This window comes from Netta rufina, assembly GCF_964035555.1.
Source record: "Netta rufina genome assembly, chromosome: 1".
Taxonomy (NCBI): Eukaryota; Metazoa; Chordata; class Aves; order Anseriformes; family Anatidae; genus Netta; species Netta rufina.
Genome location: NC_140123.1, coordinates 62,950,759 through 62,972,357, shown reverse-complemented (window position 1 = coordinate 62,972,357; position 21,599 = coordinate 62,950,759). Strand labels below are relative to the sequence as shown.

The 21,599-nt window shown below is 38.3% G+C and overlaps 1 protein-coding gene across 3 annotated transcripts in view; it reads right to left on the bottom strand.

Moving 5' to 3' along the window:
* MCF2L (MCF.2 cell line derived transforming sequence like) overlaps window positions 1–21,599 on the bottom strand; it is a 100,429-nt gene continuing 78,830 nt past the window's right edge. For 2 of the 3 annotated variants that reach the window (XM_084303420.1, XM_084303421.1), the window contains 15 exons: window positions 21,101–21,167; window positions 17,957–18,072; window positions 16,962–17,031; window positions 15,116–15,208; window positions 14,898–14,990; window positions 13,378–13,503; window positions 12,511–12,732; window positions 11,881–11,973; window positions 10,363–10,441; window positions 10,145–10,211; window positions 8,738–8,853; window positions 3,397–3,527; window positions 2,687–2,799; window positions 2,462–2,565; window positions 1–2,336 (listed from right to left, as the gene is read on the bottom strand). In XM_084303420.1, the coding sequence (XP_084159546.1) occupies window positions 2,242–2,336; window positions 2,462–2,565; window positions 2,687–2,799; window positions 3,397–3,527; window positions 8,738–8,853; window positions 10,145–10,211; window positions 10,363–10,441; window positions 11,881–11,973; window positions 12,511–12,732; window positions 13,378–13,503; window positions 14,898–14,990; window positions 15,116–15,208; window positions 16,962–17,031; window positions 17,957–18,072; window positions 21,101–21,167 (1,585 nt within the window). In that variant the 3' untranslated portion in view covers window positions 1–2,241. Of the gene's footprint in view, window positions 2,337–2,461; window positions 2,566–2,686; window positions 2,800–3,396; window positions 3,528–6,671; window positions 6,747–8,023; window positions 8,111–8,737; window positions 8,854–10,144; window positions 10,212–10,362; window positions 10,442–11,880; window positions 11,974–12,510; window positions 12,733–13,377; window positions 13,504–14,897; window positions 14,991–15,115; window positions 15,209–16,961; window positions 17,032–17,956; window positions 18,073–21,100; window positions 21,168–21,599 lie in introns of all 3 variants that reach the window. The other variant, XM_084303422.1, reaches the window with a different exon arrangement.

Sequence of the window (21,599 nt, the reverse complement as noted above, 5' to 3'; positions counted from 1 at the left end):
TCTGTATAAAGGCATTCAGCAAGAAGTGCTGAAATTTATTCAAATTTTCATAATTACAATAAAGACCTCTGACTTTGAACCTCTAAATCACAACAGCAGTAAAAAAAATGGGGGGAAACGGTGAAATGGGTTGTATTAAAGTGCAATGATATGGAGGAAACCATTGAAATAACACAAATGAGGCTGCAGTGAGAAATGAAAGGACAGTCTTATCCTAGCGATGACAGCAATATATAAGTAAATTATGTTACAGAATGTACAAAATAACTTACACAGATGAAGATAAGCTGAATCTCATGCCGCCATTTCGTTGTTAAATACCAGACTAAATATTCCTGGTCTGCACAGTATTACATGGGATAATTAAAAAAAAAAGATCAGAGGATTTCTGTGTTGGAAAAGACGCCTGAAGTAAAACCCTGACCCACCTTTATATTGCAGTATTGCAAGAAACCTAAGTGTTTATGAATTGTAAAGTGACACATTCAGCAGCATGAAGACTATAAATACATCCTTTACATTGATACATTATATCTACACATATACATATCTACACACACATATATATACACACACACCAGCACAGATATATCTGCATAAATGTGTGGGTGTGTGTATATATATATATACACACGTTTCAATTTGTACTGACCACAGTCAGCTACGTTTTTGATTCTGTCTGGGGTAGGGTTGCTTTTGGAACTGAGGACCAAGATCTTTCTTTCGAGTGTTTCTCCTTTAAGTTTCCCAAGCTACAGCCGCTGAAGTCTAAATTTCTGGCATAAAGATAGACTTCAGGGCTCAGCCATCAGAGGGTTGGATAATTAACAGCAATTCCCATAGACACAATTTGCTTTGCTTAGAGCTTCTGAAAAATTATGCTCTTAACGTCCATGGTATTTTTAACTAATATGACATACAAATTGGGTAAAAACCTATTTTCATATAAGTAAAAACATTATAAATATGTAAAGGAATGAATACATTATTCCATACATGCATACAATTTTGTACTGCTTATAAGGACGAAGTGCAAAGAACATCTCACAAGGTAAAAGTTTATAACATTGGCTTACATCATACCTTGAAAAATCGCAAGTTTAGCATTATCCTTCCTTTAAAAAAAATAAAATATTTGACCACAGGACAAATCTGACTCTAATAAAGATTTTTTTTTTCCTCCTTGTGCTCCCCTTTACAGAAAAAAAATGTGTCTTTTTTTTTTTTTTTTTATTTCTTTGAATAAATTTGCAACATACTGCATTGACTAAAACTATATCTGGCTTCTTGACCTCTTATGTTTTTCTGGAGAAAGGCTCTTGACCCATAGGGAAGCCACAGTAGTTTCCTTTGCCTGTAACTGCATGCTAATTAAAACCGAAGGTAACTGTGCAATTGTAGTTTAATAAGAAATCATCAAGTGAATAAGAATGTTTGTGTCATTGTGCACCCACATTAGGAAAAAGATAGTACTAAATTGCCAAGGCTATGTAAACACAGTGAAATTGGTGAAGAGTTTGGTTGTGAAGCCAAAATGTCTGAGGGAACAGCTATTTCGTTGCACGTGTTATCAAAAGGTTGGAAAGGATCAAATACTATTTTTCTTTTGATGCTGTTGTGGTCAGTGAATGAGTCATCTCTGCATCCCAGTCTCTAGGGCACAGAAGAGCATCCTGACGACCCAAGAGAAGAGAAATGGCTGGACCAAACTTACTTCCTCGTTCCTGTAAAAGTCCCCTTCACTGCACTGAGTGAGGTACATCCATGGAGAAAGGGGTATTTGGGGGGAGAGAAATTTTAAAATCTGATTTATTTTTTGGCATACCTATCCTGTACAGGTGACTACTATGTTATTAGTTTACAATAAGGATTTAGCGCTGAACACATTTTGTTTGCTCACTTTCAGATTCTGGGTGTTATGAAAAGTACAGTTCTGCAGAAACCTGATTGTATATCAATGGGATAAAATGTATTTTATGCTAGCACCTCTGCAGCTCCAGAATTCAGAGCAGAAGCCTCTATGATACCCTATTTCAAATCACTTAGTTTTTATTTACAGCTTCACATCCCATGGACTTTTCATTGTGATCTTCGGTGAGAATCTCTGAAAATCACCAGAGAAAATACTCAAAGCCAGCAACACAGAACAGGTGGTCCTTCGTTTGAGTCCAACGTCCAGAACTCCACACAAGATGGCAAACTCCAGTTTACCTTCCATGGAGGTGGGGTGAAAATTCGATCTTAGCCCTTAATGTCCGAGAAGCTGGTGCTGCTGGCGTTGCAGCTGTCACTGCAACTTGATGATGTGCTCAAAGTGCTGGAGGCAGTGCCTGATTCTGGGAAGGGGAAAGGAGAGGAAAAGAAAAACACAAGCAAATACAATATGGTTGTTTTTCACAGGTTTCTTTCATAACAGGAATCTTCAGGTAGACAAGCATCGCATTTATAATAAATAGCCTACCAGAGCTGCTCAAAGATTGAGCCGATTTTGAATTGCCTATGAGCATCAGCAGGTTGCTTGCTGGGATCCAACCTTCTCTACCAGTGCTCAGGTTCTTCACATACCTATAAAAAAGAAGAAAACAGTCAGATTGCTTCATTTACCACTTTGGAAAGTTTTGCCCTAAACGTTTGCCTTCTAAATGCAGTTCCACGTATAGAAGTTTCCAAACACAGATCTGCGTACCAAAGTCCATCCTCCCCTTCACGAATCAGTTGAACTAGGTCTCCACTTTTCATTGTGAATTCTTCAGAAACTCCTCTTTCATAATCAGTCACAACTGTGTATTTACCAGGAGTCTAAATTCACACAGGGAAAAACACAAATTATTTCTCTTGAGTACCTTAAAGTTCGTTGCAGCTTTTGTTATGAAAATTAAAGCACTTTTCCCTTCTTTCTCTTTCTCATGCACGTACACGTTGAAGACAGTGTAAATATGCATACTGAGCGCAGTATAACTTTACTGTTTAATTCCATGCAAATTCAGTGTATGAATTCTCACACCCTGAAAAGCATTCAGTGAAGTGTTTCCATTACAAATATCTACCCCCAAAAAAATAATAAATAATAATAATCCCAAGGGAAAACAAACAAAAAACCCCCGGAGAACTAGTGACACGATGTTTGTGACACAGCAGCTGAGCATGTCATTGCTTGACTTCTGTCCTACAGCATAAGCACTCGCAGTCTTGCTGGTCTGCAGGTACATCATCCCCAGGTACAAACAAAAGGCTGACTTAAGAAAATAAAGTATTTTTCATTGCCCTAGGAGCTTTACCCAGCTGAGGATTTCAAGGCAGATACTTTCTTTCTCCAGCAAGCTTCAAAAGCATTCCTACGTACTGTCACTCAACGGTAGCATTTGCTTAGCCCAACAGGAAAGCATTTCTGGTTACCAGCTTCATTTCGTTTCCCCCTCCTCCTCCTCCTTCTTCCTCTGCATCTGATGAATTCAGTGGATCTTCAGCACTAGACCAACCATCATTTTCTTCAGATGCGTCAAGAGAATGCGACGTTTTAGCCCAACCTTTGTGAACAAACAGCCAACAGTTAACTTTGCAACAGCGTGCCACTGACTGGGAGGAATGTCCTTCCCCCTGAAAGTCACTTCAGTGACAAAAGGAGGAAAAGCTTTAGATAGGGAGGTTATTACAGCCACAAAGTGAAATTCAAAGCTAGCAAAAGGTGGCCCATTTCCACCCAAGTGGATTTGTGGCAATGCACAGCAGTGAATTTGGCCATTTGGATTTATGTAAATGGAAAGAAAGCAAATTCCCAAGCTAAAAAGAACCTATTTCTGCCTTACACAAACCTGAACAAGGGATAGAAATCTTTCTTTTGGGAGGGGGTAGAGGATGGGAACGTGCACTTTATGGGAAGAGGACAGACACACATGGTTGTCACCCAAAGCAACCAGCTTGCTCAAACAAGGGATGGACAGATGTCATCTCATTCAAAATATTGAGCACTTAACAGCTGTCTAAAAATTCAGCAGGAGCTACAGGCACTTCATACTTTATCTGGTGATGCAGCTTACTGTTTAAGGGTATCCAGGCTGACACAAGGATGCTTAATCACACTGAATTATCTTTGTGTTAAGTCTCTGCACCGAATACCACAAGAACAACCTCCTGCCTGTCACTTACTGCCAAGTGTTCCTTTTTCTCTCTCTGCGTGAAGCATTTCATTTATTTATGAGGCTGGACCGTATCCAGAGAGCACAAAATCCTTTTCCAAATAAAACTACAGTAAGCGGGATGCTTTTCACTGAGGCCAGCAACTGCTAATGTGTGTGCTGAGCTTACAATGAGAAAGTCAAAATAACAAGGACAAATAAACAGTTCCAAGTAACACTTTGGTTCAGGCCAAATTGTAACAATAAAAAACTCAATGAAAAAGACTGAAATGATAAACAAACATCCCCGCTTCTAGGTAATTATTTGTTAAATTGAGTGAGCAGCAGCATTTTTGCTCTTCACTGCTGCTGAGGCAAGTTACATTTGTTGCCTGGCTGGTCACACCAATGCATAAAGAAAAAAAAAAAAACACAACCATGAGCATTGTCAGAGTAAAATCAAAGCAATCTAAGAAATCACACTCAGAGCACGCCAAACCAAGCGGGTCTTTTACCTCGCCTGCACTGCTGGGTGGCCTGCACGAGGTTAGAAGTACTGACCCGTTTGGCCCTGTCCAGGGTTAAGAATGAAATCTGTGAAGAAACTGAGTAATAAGTTCCTGCTGTATCCCATGCAAATTTCACTGGAAGCACACAGCGAGTAGGCCCATGGGACACAGCGAAAACCCTTTCTGTTATTTCCAAGTTAAGAACAATGCAACAGAAGAAAATTTGGTTTCTTCTAATTGTTCCAAGCTCTCATTAGAAACAGAACCAAAAAGTTGCACAAAAGAAAAAGAAAGTGACACCATTGTAATTGCTCTTCCCACAGCATCACATTCACTGGCCTGCTCATCCTGGAACATTTTGGGCAGCAGCTCCTTTGCCTTTCTTTTCACATATTGTGCTAACGGAGGTAGGAGCAGACCTGCCTGATCCTGCCATAGCAGCAGTACGCCTGTTCCTCAGACAGGCTGGCACTCTAACAAGCCCATCTCATCTGTGGAGAAAGAAGTGGTCACTGTGGCCACTTAACTAACTGAAGGCTCTGAGCTTACGCATGCTGATTCAATGTGCACGTGTGTATTCTGCATGATGTGACTACATCAGAGCTCCCTGTGAAGGCAGAGCATGCAAGGAAGTGGCAGAGACCTAAGAAAAGATTATGCAGAAATCAGCAAGCTTAAATTTGATGGTGTTAGTAAACTCAGAATTCATAATTCACTTCTCTTCAGAAACAGGCCCGCAGCTTTCTTTACAATGACAGGATCCATCTCCAAGATAAGATTCTGTCACTGCTTCATTTTCCTTGAGCTCACTGGGGTTTAAGTATGAGGGATGCAATCGTGAAAGGAAACAAGTGGGGGCAGTGTGTTGTGCACTGAGAAGCTGTGACCATCATCTGGTGCAGCTTCATCCTGAAATGGCTGAGCTCACCACACGTTTATCTCTCTTTGAGTTGGTGGAGAAGAAGAGAAAGTGTCTGTCAAAAAAGAGATCAGAAGGTGCAAGACATGAAGGGGGACTTATCAGATGTTTTAAATTTGTTTACTTGGTTTTGGTTGTTTCTGAAAGTGAGAGGCTGCTGGACAGGACAGCAATTCAGAAGTGTGTTCAGAGGACTCAGAAATTTTAATGTAAAGTTTTAATGTAAATTAGTAACGTAATTTCAGTAGTTTCCATGGTACTTGTGGATCTCACATGCAGAAAATTAACACTGTAATTCCCATATCCACACTTGTGAAGTTTGTGCATAAGTCTGGCCTGGGATTACATCGCCTGCTGCTCAGACAGGGTCAGTGGCTGTGTACAGTTTCCCCAGCACAGCAGCAGAACCAGCATCATTTCCACAGGTGAGACAAACACAAAGGCTGTGGAAACCTGGAGAAGGGGACAGTGGGAGGGCTCGAAATAGCTTAACGTTTAGAATAATATTTTCTAAAAGAAAGATAGATGGTTACATGAGAAGAGAGCACTTTCCTTGTACTCTAGTTAATGAATCTCAGGGATTTGTACTTAAGCCTTTGCCAACATCCTTGCTAGTTAGAAATGGGTCATTTAATGGAAATGTTTTATTCATTGCTTAGCTGTGGGTTGGGAGGACGGCAGGCAAACTGCTACTAGGGGGTCAGTTAAAGCATTGTGGGTTAACAGGGTAGTGAAAATTGCCTACTGTCAACCCAAAAAAGATGCAACAAGACTGACTAATAAATGCAAACCGAAAATGGAGTAAGGCAATGTACATTCCACAGGACAGGGGTGATTCTCCCTCTAATTAGAGTATGTGGCTTTCCTTCCCCCTGCTCTTTTTTCCCCCTTTTTAGAAGTTAAATCCTCTCTACAAGATAGTCTACCTTATTTGAGGCTAAGGTAAAACTTTGACAAGTTGTGCTATCAAAACCAACATAAACAGAAGCTGCTGGGCCCATTTGGAACAACACAGCAGATAGCAGCACTGCTGCACACATCGTCATCATCCAGGTAATCCCCAGCGCTCTGACGGAACACCAGGGATGGGTGGGGATTTGTGGAGTACAAGATGTGATAACACTCTACCTCTTAAACCAAAAGGAGTTGGATCACTCACTACTTCATGCCGTTTAGGTTTTTTGTCAGGACTGGTAGGAGAAGCTGCAGGAGGATGAATAGGCAAAAAACACAGAAGAGAGATATTGAAGAACTGGAAAAAAGAGAATAGGTGGGTTGCATGCTAAATACCTTTGAGTTTATACTGGAAAACAAATGGATTTTTGTGATCACTCTAGTTTTAGCTGTCATTGGTCAATTACAGTAGGAGAAGGTAATTAGTCATGTACAGTTTAAGATGATTTGACAAATTTATTTTATGGTGATAGACGAAAGTATACGTAAACTTTTCAAAACGAACTAGACATCAAATTAATATAATTAATTTCAATTTTAGACAAACATTACCAAATAAACAATCACTTTAATATAAATTTAGTGCTACAGCAATACCTGGTCCTGTAAGAAGGATCATTGGCAATGTCTGGCTTTTAGCAGTAGGAGATGGAGTTTCTGTCAAGGCAAGCACGGGATATTAGCGCTCACCTCATTGGTACCAGATACACCACCCTAGAGTCTCTCCAGAAAGAACTCAAAGGTAATCAAGTTTTGAAAAGGCATTCAGAAAAGATGCTTGGAAAAGAAAAACAGTCATGTTCTTGAACGAGTGTCATCATCTTAGTGCAATTCAGACTGTTCAAAGATAGCTGTTCAAAGCAAGAAGTGAATGTACCCGGTGCAATTACTCGGCAGGAGGAATCAAGAAATATCTCTGAGCCCTACGTTTTAGGAAAAAAAAAAGAATAAAGACCATTTCTGGAAGCATAAAGAAGTTCTTCTTTACTTTTGTATCCTTTTGTATCTAGCAAAACACACATTCTACTGTAGTCATGCTTTAGGAGGTCTGTTAAGAAGGGAAGCTAACACAGAAACACTCCAGCAAAACCTTGATTCCTTCTTGCCAAGTACGGGTACATTTGGGGCAGATCCACTGAAGCTAGAAGCAGGCCAGGCATTTGATCTGAAGGTAACATCCTCTAGGCTTTCTACAGGAAGAGGGCACTTTGAACTCCTTCTTAGGCTCTAGTAGTGAGACCAGAAGCACTAGAAACTGCACTCCTTCCTTCACATCTCCAACAGCTCTCCATCTTTGCAGGCTGTATCTCCCTCTCCCACAGTGGAGCCAGTCTCTCTCAAAAAAAATCTCCCTGTCATGGTCTGTGATGCAGGAACCTAGCCTGAACATAGGAGAACAAGCTAATATATACATTGAAAAAGCATACATGAACCTGTTACACTACACACACGAAGGTGTTCCAATTACAACCTTACATAGAAAACAATCTAGCTTTTTCTTTTTTATTATTATTATTTTTAATTACCTTTCTGACTTTTGAGGTTAGTAAAGCCCTGCAGCGTAAAGCGCTTTTTTGACAGTACAGAGCATTCTGAGGTAGAGCTAGTGTCATCTACAAAGGAAAAGAGACACAGAAAGAAAGGGGAGAAGGCCAAGAAAAGGTCAAGGCAAAAAATCATTCACAGCCCTGCCAGGGAACTAGCACTTCGGGATGAGAAAGGAAAAACTGAAAGTCCAGGTACAACAAAAGAACCCGGGGGCAAGTTGTTCTTATTTGTACAGGGGTTTGTAGTACCACTAGTTCAGTAAATAATCTCAGTTATGTAAAGCAAAATTCACGAGAATCCTCTTCATAAAAAGGTAATGCCAAGGAATTTATTCAGAAGACAACTGAGGAGCTCTAGGAGAAGATCTACTACAGTCTTTATCACCCATAGTTCCTCCCACCTCCTTCTCTCTCTCCTTCACTAGGGAAGTTTTGGGCCTGTCCACAGCACACAGAGGAACACAGAAACCCCAAGGTAAGGACAGCTTGGACTGGCATGTTCACACAGAGTGTGCGCAGCACCTTGTGGGTGGGCTGCCTTGGGGCTACCAGCAGCAAAGTCCTGCTCCTTCAGGTGTAACGTTGCATTTGCCTGTATTACCATGGCTACTGTGCTGGTGGATCTGCCTGTGCATCTGCAGCGTGAGCATGCTCTTCACAGCTAAAGATCACGATGCATACGTGTAAACTCACCTTTGCCTTTCTCGGGGTACTTTGGTGCTACTGTGGTGACATAACCTTCTAGGCTTGTGAGGTCAGCTTTCCTCTCATCCATTTTTTTTGCGTTTCTGATGTTGTTCCTTGAGGGACTGTTTATTGGAAGAAAAGGAAGACAATCAGTCCATCTCCAGCAACTGGAATCTGAATGCGGGTGATAACCTTGTGTCACGGGTTGCCTTTTACATGCAGATATAAAGGCTGAGAACCATTTCTTAGCTGCTTCTCAGTTCATAGCTTCTAGAGTTGAAGCTATGCACACTGGTGACTGTGCGTAGAAAGACCATGAGCACATATGAAGTAGAAAAGCTCCCCTTGTGACTGCAAACACATACTGTGACAGTGGAAGCTACTGAAAAGGCAGCTGCTCAGTACAACCTCCACTCACAGACACTCACTACAGACATATTCTGTGATGACAGCTTCCTTCTGAATATGCTAAGGAGAGGGGAAAAAACAGCAAAAGAAAAAAAAAACAACTCTGCCTTTTAAAAGCTCTTAATTCAGGAAACAGACAAGGAATGAACAAAGATAATATGTTGAATCTTGCAGCAGGATTCCCACTACACCTCGGATTGGGAGTGAAAAGGAGAGAGATCCCATGAATACCACATATCTGGGAAATGCTCTGTAAGTGATAACTAGATGCATGAAGCATGAGGGCAGAGCACTACTGATACATATTTGAGCACACACCGCATGGGAATGACTGAACATGAGTATATGGGTTATGGTAAAACCCATATGTACACACATGCACATAATGTCATGAGGAAAAAAGTGAATAGCAGAGGTCAGATAAGGGCAGAAAAGCAGGAGACAGCAGGAGACTATACTTAGATAGTTTGGTACGGTGAAGGACATAACACAAAAATTTAAAAAGCTTGACTCCAAACTTGAAACACTAGAGTTAGAGACTTGAAATACATCACTTAATAAGAAAGGTAAAGCAGAAAAAGAAAAAAAAGAAAGAAACAAGAAAGAATGCCCTTGCAGAAGACAAAAAGAAAAACAGCATGAAAATGGTGAGAGAAAAGAACAAAGAAAAAGGCTGCTTCACATAGCTACATAACTCTCTTACCTGGGGTGTAAAGTATATAATTAGCTGTTCAACAAAGAGAACTATAATACCATCAGAATTTTGGCTGGCATAGAAAGTTACATATCTATAAAACCTGTGCCACTGTTGCTCTCCAGAACTATGACTATGAGTTCTGGAGATGTATAAACCCCAAGCTTCATAGCTTTATATTAGAAAGAGACCTAAAAAATCCTAAGATGTAAGGGTCAGTATTAAGGGACAGGAGTAATAAAGAACTATAAAGTGAATGTGTTAGTATATTTGCAAAACAAGTAGAGTGATTAGACAACAAACTTACTTACCTTGTACAAGATGATGCTGGTAGAGGTAAACTCTGTGTGTGTTCAAGTGTCCTGTGCTGACTAGCTTCTGTAATGGAGAAAAGAAAAAGAACCATTAAACTGGTTTGTGTTTTAAGCTTTTCATTTTTGCAGTCCTACACAGTGAACAGAGTAGGTTTTTGAAGTTCAAAGAGAAAAGAGATTAAAAAAAATGTGTGTATATATCCAAAATATTTTACCTCTGCACGCCTGCAGTTGACTCGTCAGCACTTTTCTTATTTCATTTACCCAAGTAGCTTTAACTTCAGGAGTTGGTGCCTACCCAAAAATAAATACAATCAGCCATCAAGCAGAGAATACTTCTTACACAAACAGCTTCAAGCCAAAGCACAGTCTTAGAGGAATCCTTCAAGAAGGACAGCTAGACCCTCTATCTAGTCCCTCAGTGAACAGAAACCGTTTGTAAGAATTTGAACGCACTGAGCGAGAAGGGTGTGCAAACGTTACAGTCTTCCCCTGGCTCCCTTGCACATAGAAAATAAGGAGGTGATTGGTGACAGCCAACATGGTTTCACTAAGGGCAGACTGTGCCTGACAGATCTGGTGGCCTTCTACAACAGGGTTACAGCATCGGTGGATAGGGGAAGAGCAACTGACATCATCTGCCTGGACTTGTGCAAAGTATTTGACACCATACCCCATGATATCCTTGTCTCTAAATTGTAAAGACATTGACTTAATGGATGGACCACTCAGGGGGTAAGGAATTGGTCACAAAGAATTTGGGTCAATGGCTCAATGTCCAAGTGGAGATCAGCAACAAGTGGTGTTCCTCAGGGGGTCAGTATTGGGACCAGCACTGTTTAACATCTTTGTCAGTGACATGGACAGTGGGATTGAGTGCACCCTCACCAAGTCTGCCAACGACACCAAGCTGTGTGGTGTGGTTGGCATGCTGGAGGGAAGGGATGCTATCCTGAGGAACCCGGGCAGGCTTGAGAGCTGGGCCTGTGCAAACCTCACAAGATTCAACAAGGCCTTGAGCACCTCTCCTGCATGGACAGGCTGAGGAAGTTGGGGTTGTTCAGCCTGGAGAAGAGAAAGCTCTGGGGAGACCTTACAGTGGCCTTCCAGTACCTAACATGGGCCTACAGGAAAGCTGGGAAGGGACTCTTCAGCAGTGTAGTGACAGGACAAGGAGTAATGGTTTTAAACTAAGAGAGGGGAGATTTAGATTACATATTAGGAAGAAACTGTTCACCAAGAGGGTGGGGAGGCACTGGTACAGGTTGCCCAGAGAAGCTGTGGCTGCCCCATCCCTGGAGGTGTCCCAGGCCAGACTGGATGGGGCTTTGGGCAACCTGGTCTGGTGGGAGGTGTCCCTGCCCATGACATAGGGGTGGAATTAGGTGATCTTTAAGGTCGTTTCCAACCCAAAGCATTCTGTGATTCTCCCCTAACTAACTCCAGTGAAAGCAATAGCAAGTGTATGCAATATCCCCCACAAATATTGGGGAACACAGATGTACTTTTTTCTTTTTTTTTAAATAAGACACTGTGTTTGAAACATATCATTTATGAAACTGCTTATGATTTAACCTATGCAATGTGAACTTTTTTGTTGTTTTATTTTTACATTCTCTCATCACTTTCTATTACTGATATAATAAAGAAAAGAAAAACAAAACAAAACAGATCCTGTTGGGTTAGACACCACGCACTTTAAAAATCTTTTAAAGGTAGTGGCATGTTATTACCTGTATGATGTAAACTTCTTCCCTTGCATTATACCAGATTTCAAATTTCTTTGCATCGCCTTTGACATTTTCTGTTATTCCAACAGCTGCCATCTAGAAGCAAAGAGAACAGAAGCTGACCTACCAAATTGCAATTAAGATAACAGTGGAAGCAGAAGGCTAATAATATTCATTAGCAATCTATTTTTGAAAAGGAAAACCATATTTGGTTTCTCCCTCAAGGAAAAGAATAACTAATAATACAATCTGCATTTTGGACATTCAGTACTTCGTGTCAGCTTGGCTACCTCAGAGGGAAGAAAGGCTTATGTTTGTTAAATTGAGACTGATTCACAAGCTGTCTCTTCAAATGAATACTGAAAAATCTGACATCTATTTTCTGTGCGATTAATGCAATTGCCATTCATCTACACTAGTATGGTTTAGATTTTCGCAAAGGAGAATTCCTCCACCTCCACCAGCAACACCAAGTGACACAGACTTTCAGTATCCATTACGTTTGCCTAAAAGGGTGAAGTTCACACTGCAAAACTATCATGTATCTTTGCTGACAAAAACAAAACAAAACACTTGTATTATTGCAACGAAGCCCTCAGTACCACTACCTTACTGGACTGCTCAATGCCTTACATTTAAGGAGTGTTTGTAGCTATAAGAAGGTGCCTTCTCATATCCCTCTCCATTTTCTTCTCGCTTTTTACAGAACAGCACTGCTTTCTCATGGAGGAACAGGTGTCGCTGCATTGGCTTGAAGCGTGCCAAATCTTTCACCTTTGAGTGACCTTTTTTATGATCAGTCCAGACATTGAAGGATCCCTGCATTAAAAGCTTGCCCAGCTCATTCAGGTTTCCCTGGAACAAAAAGTGATATTTATAACTACAAAGAGGTAACATCTGACTAAAACACACTCTCTGAACAGGTCTTTACAAGTTCTGTCATTCCAAGTAATCTCTCACATCAGTGTTTATGTTGAGTATGGAGAGGTAATGAAAATATAGTCAGTGTTTAATATTCTTTCTCCCCTACACTGCTCAGGCAGGATTTTACAGTCAAGAGTACCAGTAGCAAAGATACGGAGATCTACACATAGAAAAAGGGAGAGGTACAATACACATTGTTTTTTTCAAGTGTCTGCTCCAAAACTCCTTGCATTGCTCCATTCTTCCAGAAATTTTAGGTGTAGTTTTACACATGGATATAAAAAACTAGAAGTAACTCCCATGTGTCAGTAGCCTAGAACACGCTGTTCATTATGATTTTTCTGTTTTTAACGTGGTGTCAAATAGATCAAAGAAAGAAAACTTGGGTAGACAGAGCAAAATATTATTCAGAGCATGAAAACTTCAGAAGAGTACACAGATCCTCTTCCCATTATCACATAATTACATAATGCAGTTTAAAGGCATCTTTTGTACAAGATTCTTCTCATTCTTAGTATGTAACAAGGAGTACACTGTACATATGTATCTGAAAAAATTAAAAATGTTGTTACTCACATCATAGCCTGTAATGGCTATCTGGTGCATAGAATCATTAACTGCTTTGAGAATACCCAGTATAGAAGTTAACGCCTCCTGGAGATCTTCAGCTCCTTCACAATTCTTACTGTATTTCAGCATTTCCTGAGGGGGCAAGAAATGACAACATACTTAGTTTTTTGGAAACAGCAATAACTAGGAATATTTGAATTTTAACACCAAATTCGGCCTACATTTTTCAAGTTATCCAGGGAAGTCAACACCATATAATCTAGTGGATTAAATACTGACTAACTCAGAAGACCCCAAGGTCTTCTTTATTTCTTATCTCTGCTACTAATTACCTGCACATTCATCCAAACATTTTTATAAGCAGTACCTAAGAATTTTACAATATTAAATTGGCAAGCATTTTTCACAAGTGCTAAAAACAAAACAAATGCCAATGTCACATCCACTTTTTAAAGCAAATAAACCAACCTGAAACATTTGGTACTTTTACAGCTAGCAAATATAAAAATATAGGCAAATTTCATTTATTATTTGAGTTATTGCAAAGACCTGGGATGGCTTGGAATGCTAATCACAGACCAAAACTTTGAGCGCTGTCTACACATTTAAAAATGTAATCCTTCTCCAAAGAGCTTACTGGTGAAGCTGCATCTTCTAATTTGGTTCCAGATGAACATAGAGGCAAATTCATGTGGAACCCCACAGGCTTCATAGCATGAGAATAAGCATTTAGTAACAGAGCGTAGAAAGTAAAGACACTTTAAATAGAAACCTTTCAAATGCTCCTCTCTTCAGGTAAGTTTAAAGTAATTAACTCTTTAAAAGTTGTTAACTTTAACTGTTTTAATGCAATAGTAAACTATTGTAAAAAACAATTGTTGAAACTCATGTCTATGTGGTAAATATTTCCTAAAACAAGCCAGTTTCAAGCATGGCAAAGATTTAGACATTCATTTTAAAATTTATAATAGTATATTCCTCTCATTTTGCTCTCTCAGTATGTCTAAATGAATCACAGTGGCAAAAATACCAGAGAGTGTGCTCAGTTAAGTACATTTCCTAGAATGTGAGTTGCTTTGAAGACTGTTTAACTGAAGCTTTCTGGACACTTTCTCAAATCCAGCAAAGCTAATTCCTGTGACATGCATGAGGCCACTATAACTGACAAGTAGCATGTACTTCTGACGCTCTCTTCTCTTTGTTGCAAAACTTTCTTGGTCTTTTTGTTTTTCCTAATCAATGTCTTCATCTCTTCAGCAGAAATGTAAGGGCAAAAGAAGTTACACATGGTGCCTCTGTGGTAATATTTAATGTTTGTCTGCCTACTAGTAGCTTTTTGGCTGAAGGAGAAAAGAACTGAGCTGAAAGTTGATAGACTGGAATTTCCTTCTGTTTTAATTTATACACCTCTCTACTAACTTTTAGATTTCTTTCCAGCAGGATGAGAGTAACAGGATTAAAAAAAAAGGCAAAAAAAAATATACTTTGTTTATTAACCAAAAATGATGTAGTTTTATAACACATACCTTTAGCAATAACTGGTATTTGGTTATTCTTTGAACAGGTTTCAGCAAGTATGAGTCCAAACTGAGCTTGTGGTCAAGTTTCCTTTGACATTCCTGTAATCAGTGTCAGATTTCATTGGTACACCAATCAACATTTTTTGTCACTTGTTCTTGAGATAAATTACTAATTTAAACATAAAACAAATACAGAAATATTTCAGAGATTCAAGCAAGCACACCTGAAAGAATACAGAATCTGAAAACTGCCTCCACAAACTTTCAGATCGAGGTTTATTTTGACAGTATTTTTCATAAATCTGGAAGTCTTCCATCTGAAATTGGAGAGAAGAGCAAAATATTACTCAATTCTTATGATTTTAATAGATTAAGTTCATAAGAAGTTTTTCCACAGTCAATAAGACTAAAGAAAAAAAATAACGCAATTCCTTGAGGCATCCCTAGCAAAAGCAATTATTCAAAGTCACTAATTTTGTAACAGCTACACATTTTGTGCATGGAATATATGAATAAAATGTTCCTGTTCATTTTTATTTCAGTTTAATATTAGACACCTGATGAAGAAGCATGTTATATTTACAAATATATTTACACCAACATGAAAAATTTGGGATCTTTTAATGTAATTCAATTAATGCCAGAACATGAATTCCTCTGTGTAACTTAGTAAAAAAAAAAATCTTTGTTCTTCTTTACAAATTTTTATTTTGTGCTTTTCAATGGAAATTTTCCTAAGTCATTTATTTACTATTTTACCAAGTTTTTATCATCTATTTACTATTATTATTCACTATTTTACATCTATTTATTATTACTACGTCTATTACTCTTTTATTATCTATTTACTCTTTTATAAAGTCATTTATTGCCCCCTTATCACTTCAACATTGTATTCAAGAGTTTGCTATTTTTCATTCATGGTTGCTTACACAGGTCTCATGGTGCTCTTGTATCTTCAGGAGACTTGCACACATGGGTAATCTATTATTTTTATTTTGTTATTCATGAAATTTTCACTTTCTGAAATTCATTTATTTATGAATGTTTCCACTTTCTCTAACAGAGATGGCCAACCCAAGAACTGTACAACCCCTCAGGTGACCTCAAATTAGATACTGTCTAGATGCTGAGCTTTTCTGTAGTTCATTTCACTGTTGCATTGAAATATATATAAAATCCCAAATAACTCATGAATGGTTTTATATACTCTGAAGTCATCTGCAGGGCTTCACAATCACCTTCTTACAAATCTAGACATGGCCTCACAGTTCTAATTCTGCAGGAAACTCACCATCCTGTAGCTGTTTTTACACATTTGCCAACTTCAGATGAGTTAGTAACTGAACAGCATCACTTCAACATTTGTTGAAAGCAAAAGGAAGCGAGACTGCATTGAAAAGGTAACTTTAGATTTAATTGAAAGGCTAGGTAGGAAGTCCACAAACACCTCAGCCCTCCCATTTTAGGAAACACCATCCTCATGGCTGCTTCCAGTAAATGGTAGGGAGAGGGATGAATACTTCCAGTTTCAAAGCCTCAATAGTTAGCAGTAACAGATTAAGATTAGTTTCCGTATACAGATTCCTATCTAGCCATTGGTATTCTACAGGCGAGACTCACTGTTTAATAAATCCCAGATTAAAAAGTTTAATTCTGTTATAGCTTTCCATTTTCACAGTAAAAAGTAAAAAAAAAAAAAAGGATGTACTCTGCTGAGTTGTATTCTTTTAAGAAAAGAGAAACAAACAAAATTCCAGTAAGGAAAGCTAATCAAGTACAACAATCAGTTACAGTGATGTGAAATGATCCAGTACATGACTCCTCTTCATGTTTTCCTAAATGCAACTTTAATAAAGCAATTTTCTTTCAACACTCTAGTAGCTCTTTCTGTCAAAATTAATGACTCTACACAGTGGAAAATATTCCCAACTCTCAAACCTGTTCAAGACAAAAAAAAAAAAAAAAAAAAAGGGGGAACTGGTGGCAATTGCCACATGAAAATTACTTTCATCTGTAACAGCCTTAGAATAGCTTATGAATAAAATACCAGCATGAGATGACACATACCTGATCCAGAAAGCAACGTCCTACCAGTTCTGGGTATTCTATGTAATTTTCTAGTTCTCTCAAGAATATTCTACAAGGAAGAAGATTTTATTAGAGCACATATTAAAAAAGTCATAGTAAATGATCACGTTCTTGCAATTTGTCTTCTAAACTTAGGAAACAGAGTTGTAATTCTGTACTATGAAATTAACAAAGCTGTTCTAGATCAGGTATTTACAGAGGGACAGCAAAATGAAATGAACAAACATTCTGACCAATTTCTTTTAGCTTACTGTTGCTGTAATAGAAAGGAAATACAAGATTTTTTTTTCAGGAAAAAAAGTTTGTTTCCCTGTCTTGTGTATTAAGCAGCAGGATTTGTACAGTTTAAAAGTCTTTGTTTTTTTTCCTTCTAAGTGCCACCAAACAACACAGAGCAAATAATAATAATAAAAAAGTGGCAAAACCTGAATTTTAGTTTTTCCTGAATAAGAAACAACTATTCAATACACTTTATATCACTTGAAAATACTTATTTTCTAACCATTACAATATTATCACATGAAGAAAAGTACTTTTCTAGCAGCAAAAAGGTCACTTGAGTATAACATTAAACAGCCTCAAGAAGATACAAAAGTATCAATTTGTGCTTTAGGGTAATTTACTTTCCATAGTAAGTTTCATAAAAACAAACAAACCAACAAAAAAAAAAAAAAAAAAAAAAAAAAACACCACCAAACTTTGTTTTAATTAGCTTGTAACCAGATCACAATACCTTTCCTCAAGATGACCACTGCCAAAATTTTATTTAAATGTTCTCAGAACACAGGTACAGTTTCACACAGCTTTACTCATCATTTGTAAACACTCTGGTTTTCTCCTTCAATATAATATGAATTTTGACTTGATAGACTGCCAGGTTGGACTCAGTAAGCATCTTTTAGCAATTTAGGTCTGATTAAGAGTACAAGAAAACCATTCAAATGCTATTTTTATATCTGAATGCAAATCCTCACCTGTTGTGAAAGTGATAAATTTCTTCCATGTTCCCAAACAAAATATCCTTCTTGTTTTGGAGTTCTGGTGAAATGAGGTGAGCCATTAAGGGGTTGTCCATCTCTGCAGCATACCCCTGGAACAAAGAAGCGCATGATCATTTCCCACTGATCACCTCCTTTTACTTGTAGTACTTCTCTCTTATAAGGCAATCTGCCTTTGCAGGCTGATAAACAGCAAAGAAAGTTCTATATTAGTCATTAAATAAGTCTACAAATTCTGCTCTTCCCTCAATTTAGAGAAACACACCTAAAGTCCTTAGAAAGATGCTTGAATAATTACTGGAATTCTTAGTTGAGCAAGGGTGAAACAATGTTTGCAAATGTTTCACCAACCAAAGGCTATGAATTCTCATTCTCCTTAGAGGTCAGAGTTTGATTTTTGTGTTAGAATTTACACATCTGAGTTTAAAGCCACAATTCTAGTACACATGTAAATCTTCATGTTAGTGTTGGCTTTAATGATGAGGGAGTAGGATGGTGGTGGAGTCATCATCCCTGGAGGTGCTTAAAGAAAGGCTGGATGAGGTACTTAGGGACATGGCTTAGTGGGTGATACTGCTGACTGGGGGAAGGTTGGACCAAATGATCTTGGAGGTCTTTTCCAACCTTAATGATTCTACGACTACAGTTACTTCTACAGATAACAGAAACCATTAAGCTACAAATTCTATTTCAAAGATACTTTCATTAGACTTGCCACCAGAGGCCACAACTTTAGATTATGGCATTTTCCATTTATCATATAAGGCCGCATTCTCTGCATATGCATATTTGGCACAAATAAAGAAAAGAGGGCACACACGTGGCTTTAGCTCAAGAGTGCTCTTCTCTGGTACCCTGAGGACACTACTCTGTTATTAACAGATCTCACAGGGAAGACAGACAGAGACGGAAGGAAAAAGAAAAGAAAAAAGTGCAAGAATGCTTTAGTACCTGTGCTAGTAATACACAGCAAGTGTGATGGAATAGCTTAATTTAATGGCAAATAATGGTACCTGCCTTTCTTAGGCTTCTGTATGAATGAACTACCAAATGCCTTTTAGTCATCTTCTCAGAGACAAAGAAGCTAAAACAACATCCTTTGAATTTGTCAGTTTAATCGGGGGAATTGAACTAAACCATGTGGTTTACCGAAGAACAGATCATATGGATTGGAGAACACACATTTGGAATGATGCAAGATTTGGCTATTAATGCATTAAGCAGCTGCAGGAAGATGTTGTGACCTACTTTAGATTTGGATCAGATCTCTCTCTTCCCCCAAACCACACTGTCATGGATAAGGTGCTCACAGACAAAAAATAACCACATTAGTGACAGATTTCTAATAAAAAGGATAAGCAAAATTACACCTACAATCAAGATTCTCAATTTCAAAGTTATGTCCAAATGACAAAAAGTAGGAGAAAAAGCTGGTAAAGTGAGCTAGCCTCAAGAATTTAGACGTTTGGATAAGCTAGTGATTAGATTTTTATCATTTTTTTTAATCATTTGTTTAAAAAACCACCTTTAATTTTCCATTGGAATCCTTTGCAGAGAGAAAATACATCGCAAAGAAATGCAACATAAAAGGAGACACCATCTGTACAAAAGAGTACCAAGTTACTTTTACGGGAAAACTGGAAAGATGAGTACCATAGGAGAAACAAAGGAATTGGGGAAATTGTCATAACCATGGACTAATAATAAGAATTACTCAAAAGCTGGAAGACTGCCGTTGAACCATCAGCAAGGATCCGATCCAAAGTTATTGTTGGCAGTTCTGATCACCCAAGTTCAAGAGAGATGAATAACAAACTTCAAGGAGATATTGAGAAATGAGCTTGGCATGGTCAGAGTGCTTGATAGTCTATTGTATTGGCAGAAAATGAAGAGCACTCGACCTAGCAATAGAAAAGGTTGCACTATATGTAAAACAAGAGAAATACTAGAAGAACAGAAAGATTCTGTAACAGCCTCCATTATCAGAAGGAAGAACCAAAAAGCCTTCAACCATTTGAATCTTGATTTTAAGAACAAAATTATACTGATAGGATTGCATACAAACACAAGGAATAAAGCAATCCTTAAGGTCCACTCCAGACCTATATTGCTTTATTACCCCACATCAGACAGCTATCCTGTTGTTGACATGTCCCAGCATTTGGACAGAACCCAGAACAGCAACGCTATTGGAAGCTGAGCAGAAACTAGGCAAAGGTAAGGCCAGAGTTCCTGCAGTACTCTCACTTGAAAGTATCTACCCAGAAATTATCACTGCTACATAATTTAAGACAGCTCCTATTTAAGAGCCTAACACTTGCATGGATACCAGAAGTGCCCGACTGGCTCAATTTTGACACATCCTGACTGAAATAACTCACCCTCAAGTTATCTGAAGCTTTATCATCTCCTACAATCAAACTGGGCTACAGCAAAATGATGCGTCCATGTATGAAGACTTGACAAATCTGAGGAACAATACAGAACCCTGTACAAGAACCCTATCTACAAGCAACACACAGTACTGCAATTATGCCTCCATAAACATGAAGCAAAGGAAACACCTTTGTTTCCTTTACAATTTTGATTCAAGATGTTATTATTCCAAGGCACTCTTTTGCCATGGTTTTACCCAAGATAATTGAAAGATCATCTAAAGATCTACAAAGAAGGATGTGATAAGTAGATTTGCTACTTTGATACGAAATTTTCTCAACACAAAGTCACATTCCAGTGTGAATTTCTTCTTTCAATGCAAATTCACATTCCAGTATGACTCTATCTTCCTGGAGCTGACCCAAGACTCTGTAATGAACTTCTGCAGGAATTAATGGCCATTACAAATGTCACTGTGTTCTACCTAAATAATCAGGCACATCTTATTTTCTGCTGAATTTGTGTTTAGTAATATAAAATCCTAGTTGCATGAGTATTTCTAGGAAAAATATTGTACATTCCTGCCTCTGGAATATGAGACAGGAAAATACCAGACAGAGATGTAACAACCACACTGCTTGATGAGACAAGAGGAGGCATTACAGTGATAAGCAAAGCATATGAACATCCATGAAATGAAACAGAACTAGATTCATATCAGCCACAGTGAAATTTAATCTTTACCTCAAGAACACAGAGAAGTTCGTCCACATATGCTCTTTCAGTTTCAATAAGTTCATTAATTACATGCCTGTAAACAAAGAACGGTAATTAAGGAAGGCCTATTCACTTAAGCAAAATATTGAGGCAACATTAACTTTGTCTGTTTCTACTTTCCTTCAAACAATAAAAGAAACATTTCCAGTTCAAGTAAAATGTGATTTTCATAGACATTTCTGTCAACAGTTCATATGTCCTTATTGAGAAGCGTGCATTTTAAAAATGTTTTAAAGTTGAAAATGTGTTTAAACAGGAAAAAAAGCCAAAAGCTAGCATTTTAAGTGTTGTAGGAGCTGAACTGAAGCAGTGAACAGTTTTATCACTGTTTATCACAAAATCTGTTTATGCTGTATTTGCAAGAGTTAGAGCTGCAAAGGATTATCAAATACAGATTTCAAGTTACGCTGGTCATTTTAAAATTGAGGCTTTCCACTATACTTAGAAACATCTAATAAATGAGGCA